The sequence below is a fragment of the Bactrocera dorsalis genome, chromosome 2, assembly GCF_023373825.1.
Source record: "Bactrocera dorsalis isolate Fly_Bdor chromosome 2, ASM2337382v1, whole genome shotgun sequence".
Classification (NCBI taxonomy): Eukaryota; Metazoa; Arthropoda; class Insecta; order Diptera; family Tephritidae; genus Bactrocera; species Bactrocera dorsalis.
Window position 1 is genome coordinate 84,934,986 of NC_064304.1, and position 13,120 is coordinate 84,948,105.

Sequence of the window (13,120 nt, forward strand, 5' to 3'; positions counted from 1 at the left end):
TTTATTGCTGATGAAATTATGAGTATTAATAAAATTGTATTTAGTAAAGCATACATATACTAAATGAGCGATGTACAAAATTTTACTCGAAATGATCACTTTGTTCCCACACAAGTCCTTCATTTTTTTGTTTGATGGCCATTGATCATTAGCAACTTGCACTTCTATTGATATTGACGACACTACTCGAACCAAAGATTGTTTTAGACATTTAAAGTTTGGCATACTTGGCAGACCATGTTCTCCAAATCTGACCCCAAACTATAGGCCAGTGGATTAAAGGTTTAACCTTTGTTTCACAAAAGTTAAGAGGTATAAAGCTTTCACGGAAAACTCCCACTCAGACTTGAACGTGTATTAAAATTGATATATTAGCTCAACCTTGCTGAAAACCCGTTTAATCTGTAGCGCTAACTCCATTGTAAATATCGAATGTTAAAATAATTTAAACGAGTTTCTGTCATATAATAATATAACCCCTCAAGTGTTTCCGTTTCCGGTTATGTTCGTGCTGAGCGATGTTGCTATTTGCCAATATCTGTGATTTCAGTAATTCTTAAATCATTATGATTTTAAATTGTTGGAACTTCTGGATACTTCTTAAAACTTATATAACTAATTAAGACATGTTTTTAACATTTGCATTTTTTTATTTTGGAATTTGGCTTTTCTGCTGTTATATTATTCTGCTATTGTGATAACAAGTCACCCTATTAAACTTTACTGTTAAAAATTGCAATGTCATTAGTTTTTTGAAACGCTATTGCAATCGTAAGTCGGAGAAGTGTCCCCTGCTACAGTGAAAAAATCACCGGTAGTCCCTAGTGTAGTCTAGTGTCTACTCATTCATTGAACTTTTCTGTCAAAAAAAAAATGTCTGACGCAAAGTGATGTGAATTGGCATAAAGGTCTCAAGAGAACATTTTTTTTTACTAATTTTTTCATGTCATAATTTTAGCCATTATCCATCACTGGTATTTTTTGCAAAAGCACAGCTAACTTCAGGCTGGAATCATTTTGCTAAATATTGAGTTGCCAAAATTTTTGGTACTCTTCACACATACTTTCTAACTTGTGAGTGGAAAAGAGATAACTGCATTACTGTGGAGTATTGAATATTTCGACAGCTGGCATGACAATAGAAAGAACAACCCCGACAGATTTGCTCTTTTCTTATTGGAACTATTCAATTGTCAAACTGTTCCCTGAACTTAAAGAAGTCATTTAGCTATTCCTTTAAATCGATTTATTATTGATAAAAAGTGTGATTTATATCAAATCAATTAAATTTATTCGAAAATATACGTGTTATAATTGCTGATAGTGGTCGTTACATTCGCATACAACACTGATTCACGTGTCATTCAGCAAATCATTTAGCAGGGCTGTCAAGTCTTCAACTGACTCCTCAGAAGAAATAAGGTGCGAAGGTGGAGCGAAAGTGAAAATTTAAAATTGTCAATCTTTGCAGATTCTCTCATTTTTATCTGACGTTTTTGCTTCTACCCTGTACACTCGTTTGACGCAAAAGCTTAGAAAAGTGCATAATTCATCCAAAGGTTTACACGCGTGTCCGAAAGTTATCAAATAAAATATCTCAAGTCCGTCTGTGGAAAATTTTTATTCAATAGAATTTCGTATTGCGATATTCATAATCGGAACAGTAGTGCAATATAAAAAATCGTATAAGAGGAAAATACAGTGCAAATTGCTTGCGAGGAGCAAAATAAATCGGAAAATTGTGATATTGTGAGAATTTCCGTATGATCTGCCAGCGCCAATGCCAAAGTTAACTGCTACGCCGGCTGACAACGATAGCTCTCCACGATAAAAATCATTCTCGCGTACGACTATCTAGTTGGCGCAAGCGGCTGTGTTCTCCCTTTACTTTCGGGAATAGTTGACGAAGAAACAAAACAAAACCTTTTAAGTAAAAAAAAGTATTAATTCAAGTGTTGAAGAATATTAATTCTTAAGTGTTAACAATTATAAGAAACTCAGTAAGTTACATTGACTAACTAGTAAAATATAAAAGTACACCAGGAGATTGAACAACGAAAATGCTGATCAAAGAATAGTAAGTATCTAAAATTTAACCTTTTCTAGGATGAGTTATGACATTATTGTGTAAAATATAAGCTTTTTTGATCACTGGATATTATAGCGGCATGAGTTAAGAGTGTCAATGTATACTCACGCCCCCCTAAATAAATACCTGGATTTTGACCATGAAAAAGTCAATTCCGCGGGCACCGTCAATGTCAGCGCCTCCGGAGTTGATTGGTGTAGTAGCAGTTAACTATGTTATAATTTTTAAACTCTATGTCCTTAGTAAATTAGGACCCAGTTAATATTTGAAATAAAGCACTTTTACTACAACCGCCAAACAGAGTGTGACAAATCGATTTTTACCCCGCACTTATAAAGAACGTTTGCGGCGCTGCTCAATTAGTAGCGGATATGTACATATGTATGTAGTTGCTGCGCAGCAAGAATCTGCTGTCGTTGGTGACATAGGTTTTGACAGTTTTGTTTTCGGTTCTGTTACGAATTTTTATGGAATCTACATATAAAAGCACAGTAATAATTCAATAATTTTAACTTTTCAAAGTTATATTTTTATACTCTGAACAGTGCTTCATGTACCTTATAAAATCGAGTTTGCGATGTTGCTCTATTTGTATACATACGAAGTAGTTCCACACTTTCTGAGATGTCCATATGACTGTTGTTGTTGTAGCGGTTGAGATCTGTCGAGTTGACAGTGCATGACCGGATAAAAATCAGACCAGTATAACATATCGCTGCTATGCAAATTGACTGATCAAAATGAAGTTCTTGTATGGAAAACTTATTTACTAAACAAATTATTTTCACGAATGACATAACACAATCTCCACTATAGCTTATAGCTGATATTTAACCTGACCAAGAAACATAAGATAAAGATGTCTTGAACAACATTTTCCTTATTAAAAACATTAATTCGACTTGAAGGTTGGTTATATCAAACAACAAGCTAGAAAAACAAACAAAACGTTCCCTATAGAAAAGGAATATTTGGCTGTTAAAACGTTATTTCTTGTTACTAAATAATATGACATAATAGCTATTGCGTTCCTTAGCCGAAACTTTTATTTTATTGTAACATATTATATAAATGTTTCCTCTAACGGTTAAATAATCAATATACAATCAGTATTAAAGCCGGTCTTTTAATAATACACAAATTTACTTGTTTTTGACAATATCACACTTATTCGAAATCGTTTTGGCTAACTTTTTGTTATTTAAATATTCGCTGCACAGCTCCACTTTCTTTCTTGAATCAATCATATGTATATGTATGTAAATCGTAAGTGTACCCTCCAACTCATTATCGGTTTAGCCACGCTTCATCCTATCCGCCGCGTGTACTCAATATTTTTTATTTGCCTGCAGGCTAATGTGATTGGTCATAATATCTTTGCTCATTGCATTAATCATATTTTATTGATGCGATTTATTGATGGCTTTTATTAAGCATTAATCAGCTGATTTCTTCCCATTTTTCAATCAAGGTGTTTCAAAAGTTATTTTGCCCATATTAATGTGTTTATAGCAAAATTGTTACAGTTACGTTTTTAAAATATTAAAATTTAAATAGTCACACTACTCACAAGTATCGTTACCTTTTTTAAATAAATATCAGAAAAGTGAGTATAATTTCCCTTAGACGACTTTAGAATTTAATAACTATGTTTCACAGATAAACTTGAAAAGAACGGGTTATACATTAAATAGCTCCCGGACAATGTGGTGGAGAAATATAGAATTTTAAGTAACACAAGTTTTCAAAAGAGATGGCATGATGCCGAATGTATTCTATTTCAAAGAAAATATGGTATATCTTTTTCTACAAAAATGGAAAAGTTATGAAAATTTCAGTTAACTTGTTTTTTGCAGTTTGTTGGGAACTCTTTCTTTTATTTGTTTCCTCATCAGATGGGCGAACATATTATGTACAAAAAGGCGGTTAAGGTTCATATCGGACCGTAATAATCGTTATAACAACAATAATGATGTGACATCTGAAACATAATGGTTAATTAATAATGTTGGCCATTCAGTTTTTTTTTTATTTGTGAAAAGATTCTTTAATATTCATTAAAAAGGCGTTTTTGATCATCTCGATTTAATTTTTACCTTTTTTTAACCCCATTAATTGAGATGAATAAAAATTAGCAAAGCAAATGTTTCACAACACTCGCCTCATATCGATATAGCGCTTGGTGGAGCAGACGGTTTATCAATCAACTATGAAAAATAAAAGCCAACCAATAAATTTGCAATTGAGCATTCAAAGCGCATTTGTATGCATGGTTACATATTAGGGTGAGCATTATTTAGCAAGTTTATTTCTCATTTCTTCTCTTAAAAAAATTGTGTGGATTTATCAATGTTCGAAAAGGAATCATTCTGTGCAGCCTAATGAAAAATAGTTATAATAAAATTATGATAATGAAATATGATTAAATTGTAGAATACGTAACCATTATATATTTACTAGACATTGACTAAATTAAAAAAAGTACACCCTAATGTGATTTCATCTAAACATTTCCATACCCAATTTGGCCATCAAGTGACTTTTAGGAATTGTGCGTTACCTTCGAGCACATTTGGGAAATAATTTGGTGTACTACATTATTGGAAATGAACCTAATCCATGCATACATATGTATGTGTGCCTATACAGGTGAACTATAGCAAAAATATTCAAAACTGGCAGCCGTATGAAGAATGAATCATTCTTTCAACTTTATCTGTTGTTGTTGTCGATGCCACGCTGCACTAAAATATCAGCCACGCCAATTGCCATTCCATGCTTTTGTGCTTTTTATAATCTCAAAATTTATGCGTATCAACGTGTGACACTTTGCCTTTTCGCTTCTCTCTCCCTCTTTCCCTTTTTTTCAGAGTTTGCAGTTTTTCTATTTGGAATTTCAATTCAATTATCAGTTAACTATTCTTTATAGCGTTGCAATTGATTGCGGAAATTTGTTGAACTCGTCGGTAGACATTGGTGCCGGATCCGAAGGGCGAGTTGCAATTCACGCACACTTATGACAAATCGACTCAATTTATGTAACGATTCAGTAAAACTGAAATTATTCAAAATTTGCTAACGAGATGGTCGGAATATGAGTTCATCAGTGTGTATGAATATAAGTTTGATGTCGTTGAGTGTTGTTGTTATAGTTTTGCTCAAATTAATCACAGTACCCTATACAAATTATGTACATTATGTATGTATATATTTTTTTAACGCATTCCGGATTTTATCTATCAAAGTAGATTCGTAAACTATTTTGGAATGAGTTTGTACAATTTTCGTATAAAACCTCTTAGTTATAGTCTGAGCCGAGGTAACGGGTTTTTCACACGCTGTTTTATATAAAACAAAAACATTCTAAACAGTTCATGTTCAGTCAATGAAACTTTTCATTCCTGTGAAAGTGCATTCGATGTCGTTATGTATGAAACACGATTTCTTTTGCGAGGCTACAGAAGTCCAGACGTTGCACCCAATTTTCTATGGTTTTCAAGCATATATCGTGACGTAGCCCTACAGGAAATAGTTTAACGTCGTCAAATCGCACGACCGAGGTGGCCAATTGACACATAACACATAACACATTCACTAAACTTGGTTTTCAATAAGTCGATTGTGTGTGTCATGGAGTACGTGTGAATTGCTGTCTAACTCACCAATAACGCATATTTTGCTTATGGACGAAACCATTCAGCCAGAAATTAGCCTCAGCGCTGAAGATGGTTTTTCGATGAAAATCCGGATAATTTTCAAGTTGTTGCTCAGCTTAATTCACGAACATACGACGATTCCAATGGTCAAGCGGCTTTAGTTCATGCATCAATTTTACGCCTTGTAAGAATGTAGGCCAAGATCTCTTCTACACAACGACGTCACAGAGATGCCCAACGCTTGAGAACAACGTGTGAGAGACTGATTTGGGTCTTCCTCAATTGATACGCTAGCGGCAAATTCTCGACACTACCGGCACTTTTTTGTCTCACTAGAACTGAACATTCTATACTCTGCCTGTGGATTAAAAATTTTCCAGTAGACGCTCAATTGCAGATCTGACAGAACGATTATGTCGACCATAAATTGGACATAGCGCTTTTAAAGTTAAGGCCACTGACTTTTGAATTATTCTAGTAAATTTTAATAATTTCGACTAGTTGTTGGGTCGTATATCTTTCCATGATGAAATGGCAAACTTTACTGAAGAGAAATGTCAAAAGAGCGGAGAATATGGCGTCGTTTGCTGGCTCTATCAGTATATTGTAACATCCAGAGAAATATCTTCCCTATGAAATATTTACTTACATATACCATATACTTACATATTCATATGAACGATCAGCATGGTATGATTGCTTCGGGTTTTTCCTGTTTTTGCTGATAAATTTGCTTTTTGTTGAACTCAAGGTTGCCACCTCAGTACGTAATTAGAACGAACCCGGATTTTTATCCGACCAACGATTGTCAATAAGGCAGAATTTCTCAACATTATTTTGATGATGTTTTTGTCTGCGCAACAACAACAATAAATCAGTTCAATTGCACTAAAGTTTGACACAAAAAATGTACATACTTACAGTCTGTCAAGTAAGAGCGTAGTGTTAATTTATAAAAAAAATATTTTACAAAACTTTCATATTTACATATATGTATATACATTGTCCACATTACAAACAATGATGCAATTTGGTCAATAATATGTCCAGTCACCACCGACGTCGATAATTGCCTGGCATCTCCGAGGCATGCTTTCTACTAATTTGACGGCGTATTCTAGTAGCAAGGATCTCCAGATCCGACGAGTTTCGTAAGACAACTGCTTCAAAGTGTATGTGCGTCTTCCACGAAGCTTCTGTTTAATATATGCCCACACATTTTCAATAGGGTTTGCATCGCGCGACTGCGACGGCCAATCCAATGTAACGATGCCAGATTGAGTTTTCCATTGAGTACAGGGCTTGCTGCGGTGTTTAGGATCGTTGTCCTCCTGTAGAATCCAATCTTCATTTTTTCTGATGAATCATCGTTTGACAGATAGCAGTAAAGCCTTTTTGTTATTGCGACATTTTGAGACCTTTCGGGTGGATGCAAAGGAACACAGCTTTGTAGTGCGGCGCGTACTTAGCACTCATGGCGTTTAGCGTGATTATCTTTCAAAAGATCAAGGACAACTGAACCTTTGTTGGCAATACATCAAGGACAAAGCTTTCTTCTATCGGTTCGCGAAGGAATTAGAGCGAAATCTTTCATTAACTGTCGGTAAAGTTGACCACGCTCTGGCAGAATGTACGTATATTAGAAACCCAAACTCTACAGAGTATTGCCAAAATGCTTTTTACAATTCAATAAACATTTTCAATATTTAGAATAGTTTAAATGAGCAGAATGTTTAAGGGTGTTGTAGAAAAAGAAATATTTTGACCGGCGGTTGACTTAATATACATAAAAAACATTATAATATAGGGTGGGCCATATAAAATTTTAAATTTCGAAGATAGGGCGTAAAAGATTGAGTGTAGCGTTTGCTGTATGGCACGTAGCGCCGTCCTGCTGGAACCAAATGTTGTCCAAGTCTTCCTCTTCAATTTGTTTGAAGAAAAATTCGGTTAACATTGCGCGATATCGCTCACCATTGATGGTTACGGTTCCTTCTTCATTTTCGAAGAAAAATGGGCCGATGATTCCACCAGACCAAAATCCGCACCATACAGTGATTCGTGCTGGGTGCATTGGCTTCTCGACGATTACGTGCGGGTTTTCTGTGCCCCAAATGCGACAATTCTGCTTGTTAACGTAACCATCGAGGTGGAAATGAGCCTCGTCCGAAAAGATGATTTTTCGGTAAAATTGACCATCCTCGGTCAAACGATCTTCTGCCCAATCTGCGAACTGTAGAATAGTGAAAAGCGACCCATTTCGTAAATTTTAGACTTTTTACTGAATATCTGTCACTTTCTGAATGGTATTTGACGTTTCCAATGTCGAAATATAGAAATATAAATATAGTGATGTACATTTTATATACATTAAATACATTACATACATACATACATGCACATTACATACAGGTTTATAATTATCTACTATTTTTTTTTTTGATAAAGTCCGTCCCTCTTCTGTCTCCCTCTTTCTAATTGATAAAAAACCATAATGACACAAAAAAAACAGACCGCAAAAGTTATTTTTCAAAATTTTCAGATCGAATGATGTTTTGCTGATTTAAGTTGTTTAGCGTTGTTACCCTTGCTGTGACCTCAATCGTTAGCTTGGTGGGCCAATTGGTCGCCATTACTTTGCAATTGTTGTATTTTTTGCTTCGTTACATTTGAAAATCTCCGAAATTGTGCACTGAATCATGGTAAGTGTAGACGGAACGCATGTATGTAGGTGAATGATTGGTCGTACATATTTAAATTTGTATGAATCTACGCATGAACACCCTCACCTACTAATAACCTCGCTATTCACTTAGGCAAACGTTAAAGATAATTTTTATTAATTTTTTCATTCCACACAGCTTCAATAATTTGGTCTAAATGTTCTGGACTGTTTGGATGCTTATCCTTTTGCTCATAAACTGTTTTGGCTTTATGACAAGGGGCTTAATCAACCTGAAATACATTTTTTCAAATTCCAATGCATTTTTTGGCGTGCACAGATCGCTAAACTTGGTTATAGCCCTCCACACCATTAAATTAGGTGAATGCTTTACAATGGGCAAAAACGGCTTCCCAATTTCCGTCGGGTCCAAACAAATTAAATTTGTATTTTCGACAAAAATAATAATCTTCAGTCTGTTGTAGTCCAAGTTTTGTGTGATCTTGCACACTCTACCCGGTGTTTCTTCATTCGGGTAATGAGAAGTGGTTTTTTGGCTCCATGACGTGCTCGTTATAAAAGATTATTCAGAACATTTTCATAGAACGAGTATTTATTTTTACCCCAGTAGTTTCATAAAACGATGAATTGATTATTTCAGCATGTTTAAAACGATCAGTAATGTGCATTCGTTTCATTTGTCGTTCGTGACGAGGTTTTACTTTTGGCCGTTCACTGCCCTTTTTAAAAGTTTATGAATTGAAATTCCTTTAATTTCTAATTACATTGAGCACATTTCAATAACATATGCACAGTTCACGAGCTATTTCACGTTTGGATAATTTATTTTTAAATAAAGCTGCGATTTCTGCCTTCTTTTCTATTGGCAACACCGTGTTCAACTTGTTTTCGCAACTTACTCAAAAGAAAATGCCGCAAGTACTCAAATAAACACGTGCAAAGAGTAACAGTTACAGAAATAACGGTAAATTAAACAAAAGCAGCCAAATAACACATTTAGTGTATTTTGAGCGAATAGTGACAGTTTAAAAATGGAATATGTTTTACAAAATTTTGGAATGCGTGGGTTTTTCTCTAAGTGTATGTGCATACATATGTATATGTACTTTGATGTAAATATACACACGTACGAAGTGTGCATCAGCTGAAATCATTTTAACTCATTTTGATATTCCTCGAATATTTGCGAGCGTGACCACAAGCGACGATTTCATTTTACTCGTTGTTGTTTTAGTTTGTTCAAGTTGATTTATGCACACTTTTGCAAATTCAGCGCTAATATGACATATACACTTTTGATGAAGCTTTAATACAGACATACTTTACTTATGATTTCAATATTGTATTTTCAATATTAAATTGGGCAGAAACAAAAAAATGTAAATATTTGCAAAGCGCCGAAGAGTTTTTAATTGAGGCTCAGTTTGCTTTTTACCAATATTGCTTGCAAACACTCACATATACAATTATAGCAAACATATAAACATTTACAATTTATTAAAAATATTTATGACGCATACTTGAGTTATTTGTATACATATGAATGTATGTGTGGGTGAGTTTCAAATATAGGGGTTTCCAATAAGAGCGCTACAAAAACGGTTTGGGATATCAATAAAATTCTTTATTGGAACTCGATTTCTTTTGCCACCACGCGTGCAAGGGTCCAGACGCTGAGTCTAATTTTCGACGGTTTTCAAGCATAAATCGGTCGATATTGCTGCAATTTCACGTTCGATATTCGTACGAAGGCCATGTTGACCCTACAGGAAATAGTATAACGGCGTTAAATCGCATGACCGATTCGCCAATTGACTGGGCAATTTCGAGAGACAACACGTTAACAAAACTTAATGCAGTTCATTTAGCATGTTGAACTAAACAAAAATTATTAGATTAAAATAACTTGACAGTCCATTGGTTACGTCAGCTATTACGTTTCAAACTCGTTTTAAATTGGGTTTCTCACTAACGCTTTCAATCCAGATTGAAATTAGTCAAATGTGACGGTTTCTATGAGGACATACATATGTATGTATGTAAGTATCTCATCGCAAGAATATTTCGATAAATCGCCTTAAGTATTTCCTACTTTGGCACATTGTTATTGCCGCTCGTCACCTTTGCTTTGCGCATGTTGCTGTATTGTTTTTGTTGCTTTTGATACATACGTATATATTATCAAATTGAATAAGTGTGCTGATAAATACTGGTTTTTGCACATTATCGCATGCGTGCAATATCTTACAGAAATATGTGTACGCATAAGTATTTTTATACCCTGAACAGGGTATATTAAGTTTGTCACGAAGTTTGTAACTCCCAGAACGAAACGACGGAAATTCTACAAAATATGTATAAAAATGATCAGCATGACGAGCTATGTACATATGTACATACATATGTATGTACATGTAAGTGTAGGATTAAAATTGTCAGATTCATTCCCTAATAATATCTTCTGCTAGTTGACATTTTAATTGTTTTCACAAAACATTGGCATTTACAAAAAAGCTTTAAACATGCAAATCCTTCAATATTAAACTGTTAATTTGTAACACTTTTGAAATCAATGGATCTCCATGACATTAAGTGTTGTGTGAACTACGGTTGATACTCAATACACAAAAGGGTAATAAAAGTACAATGTCTATTCGTTAGGTATACATAGTTTTTTGATTATCTGTATGCGTGCATAAATGTTTGCTCTAAGCACTTACGACAGAGCAGAAAGCACTTTAGTCGGCGAAAAGCGAGAACGATTGCAGCAATATTGCGAATCAAGTTTTTAACAGATTTTTTTTTATACAGATAATAAAAAGAAGAACAGATACACACACATAATTTGCATGAAATGTGAACGGATGTGTCTAAACCGCGTATTATTAATTAAGTGTATCGAAAAGTTTTTGCCAACTTCGAAACTACTCGTGCATAGTACGAGTATATTCAATAGTAACAGTTAATAAGTACGAGGTTATTGTCTTGCTCTTGCTTTGTTTTTATTTTCATAATGAAATTATGAAATTTGAACTTTTCAAGGTAGACTTCCAGAAGCTATTTATCTATGTATTTAAATGCTTTAGACTTCGCACATTCGATCTTAGTTTCTTTTCAACGTTTGCTCTTTTTTTAAATCTTACACTTTTATTGTATAATTAACAATTGATTTTATTGTCCAATTCGAATAAAATCGATTCGTAAAACCTTAAAGTTTCAGATTTTGCACATTTTTTGTTCAAATGATACTCGTTTTATGAGTTTTAGTGCTAAAAAAATCGAACAAGATTAGAACTTGTTTGTTAGAACAAAATTTTTCATCGATAAATTATTCTCCGAGTTTTCAAATATCCACGTTTCCTTAATTAAAACATTTTCTAGGACTTCGATGTGAGTTGTTTGCATCACAATTTAAACATTCAGATTCAAGAAATAAAGATATAAATTGTGACAAAAAAGTACCCGGAAATTATAAAAAAGCGCAAAAATTATTTATTCATCAAAATATTTTTGTCAGCTTTAAAGTACTTCCGACCACATATACTACACTCATGCCAACGAAATTTCCCTTCTTCGCAACACTTCCATAAGCTAACTCTTTTAACTCTTCCGTCGACTGAAAATGACTTCACGGAACGGCAATTTCAGTTTGGGAAATAAGAAAAAACATGTCATGGAGCCATATCTGGTTAATACAGTGGTTGGTCGATGATAATTCATTGCGTTTTTAGCTACAAATTCGGTCACAATCGTAAGGGGTCGAAGATCGTCCAGAACGAGGCATGTCTTCAACGCTCTCTCGACCGTCTTTGAAGGCTGTGCACCACTCGTAGGCTTGTGGTTTTGAATTACCGTAAGCCTGTTCCAACATTAGCAACGATTCCGGACCAGAAAATTTGGTCAGAAATACAAAATTTGAGACAAATTCTTTGTTCGATATTTTTATCCATTGTAAAAATCGCAACACACTGCTGAGATGTAATTTTTTGAAGCCTCTAAAGCAGGCTAACCCCTTAAGCAGCTGCTGTAAACAAACTGGTTGACAGATATCGCTTAGTATTAAGGACAGTCCTACTAACTTAGCAAAATACTACTTAATTACTATTTCCGGGCGCTTTTTTATCTCAATATGTTTACAAAAAATAATAATAATTGGTTGATAAATTACCAAAAAAAATCCCATTATGGATTCTTGTAAACTATACTTATTTTGTGGAGTGCATATATATTTTTAATTCTGAAAACTCCATATGTGTACATTAGAGCGGATTGATTTACAGCGAGCCAAAAACGAAAAATCGCGCATGTGGGAAATGTTTACGGATAATTCTGAACATCTTTGCCTAATAGACCATGAGTCTGAATCCGGTTTCGAATCTACCAAACCTTATGGCGAAGTTTATTAGGGACTATAAAAATTTGTTCGTCAGTTTTTGAGATTTCCGAGAGATAGGCATGTGAATTTTGTTATTCTATTGACTGGTTTTAAACCCTTAGTGTCATAGGCAAAGTTCTTCAAAATTATCCGCATTTCCACATACGCGATTTTACTGAAAAAAATCGACCCACTCCACTTGAGTACATACATATGTACATATGTATATATGTACGTATGATAAATTTGAGTTTGTTTAGAATATTTTTTCAACAAATAAAATTTTACCGAAGAGTAATTACATATGTATCAATTAC

The 13,120-nt window shown here is 34.2% G+C and overlaps 1 protein-coding gene across 3 annotated transcripts in view; it reads left to right on the top strand.

The window, feature by feature from the left end:
* The first annotated feature begins 1,128 nt into the window (after window positions 1–1,128).
* LOC105228517 (phosphatidylinositol transfer protein alpha isoform) overlaps window positions 1,129–13,120 on the top strand; it is a 30,151-nt gene continuing 18,159 nt past the window's right edge. Inside the window, exon 1 of one of the 3 annotated variants that reach the window (XM_011208375.4) lies at window positions 1,129–2,077. In XM_011208375.4, the coding sequence (XP_011206677.1) occupies window positions 2,061–2,077 (17 nt within the window). In that variant the 5' untranslated portion in view covers window positions 1,129–2,060. The remainder of the gene's footprint in view (window positions 2,078–13,120) is intronic. The other 2 variants (XM_011208376.3, XR_852679.4) reach the window with 2 other exon arrangements.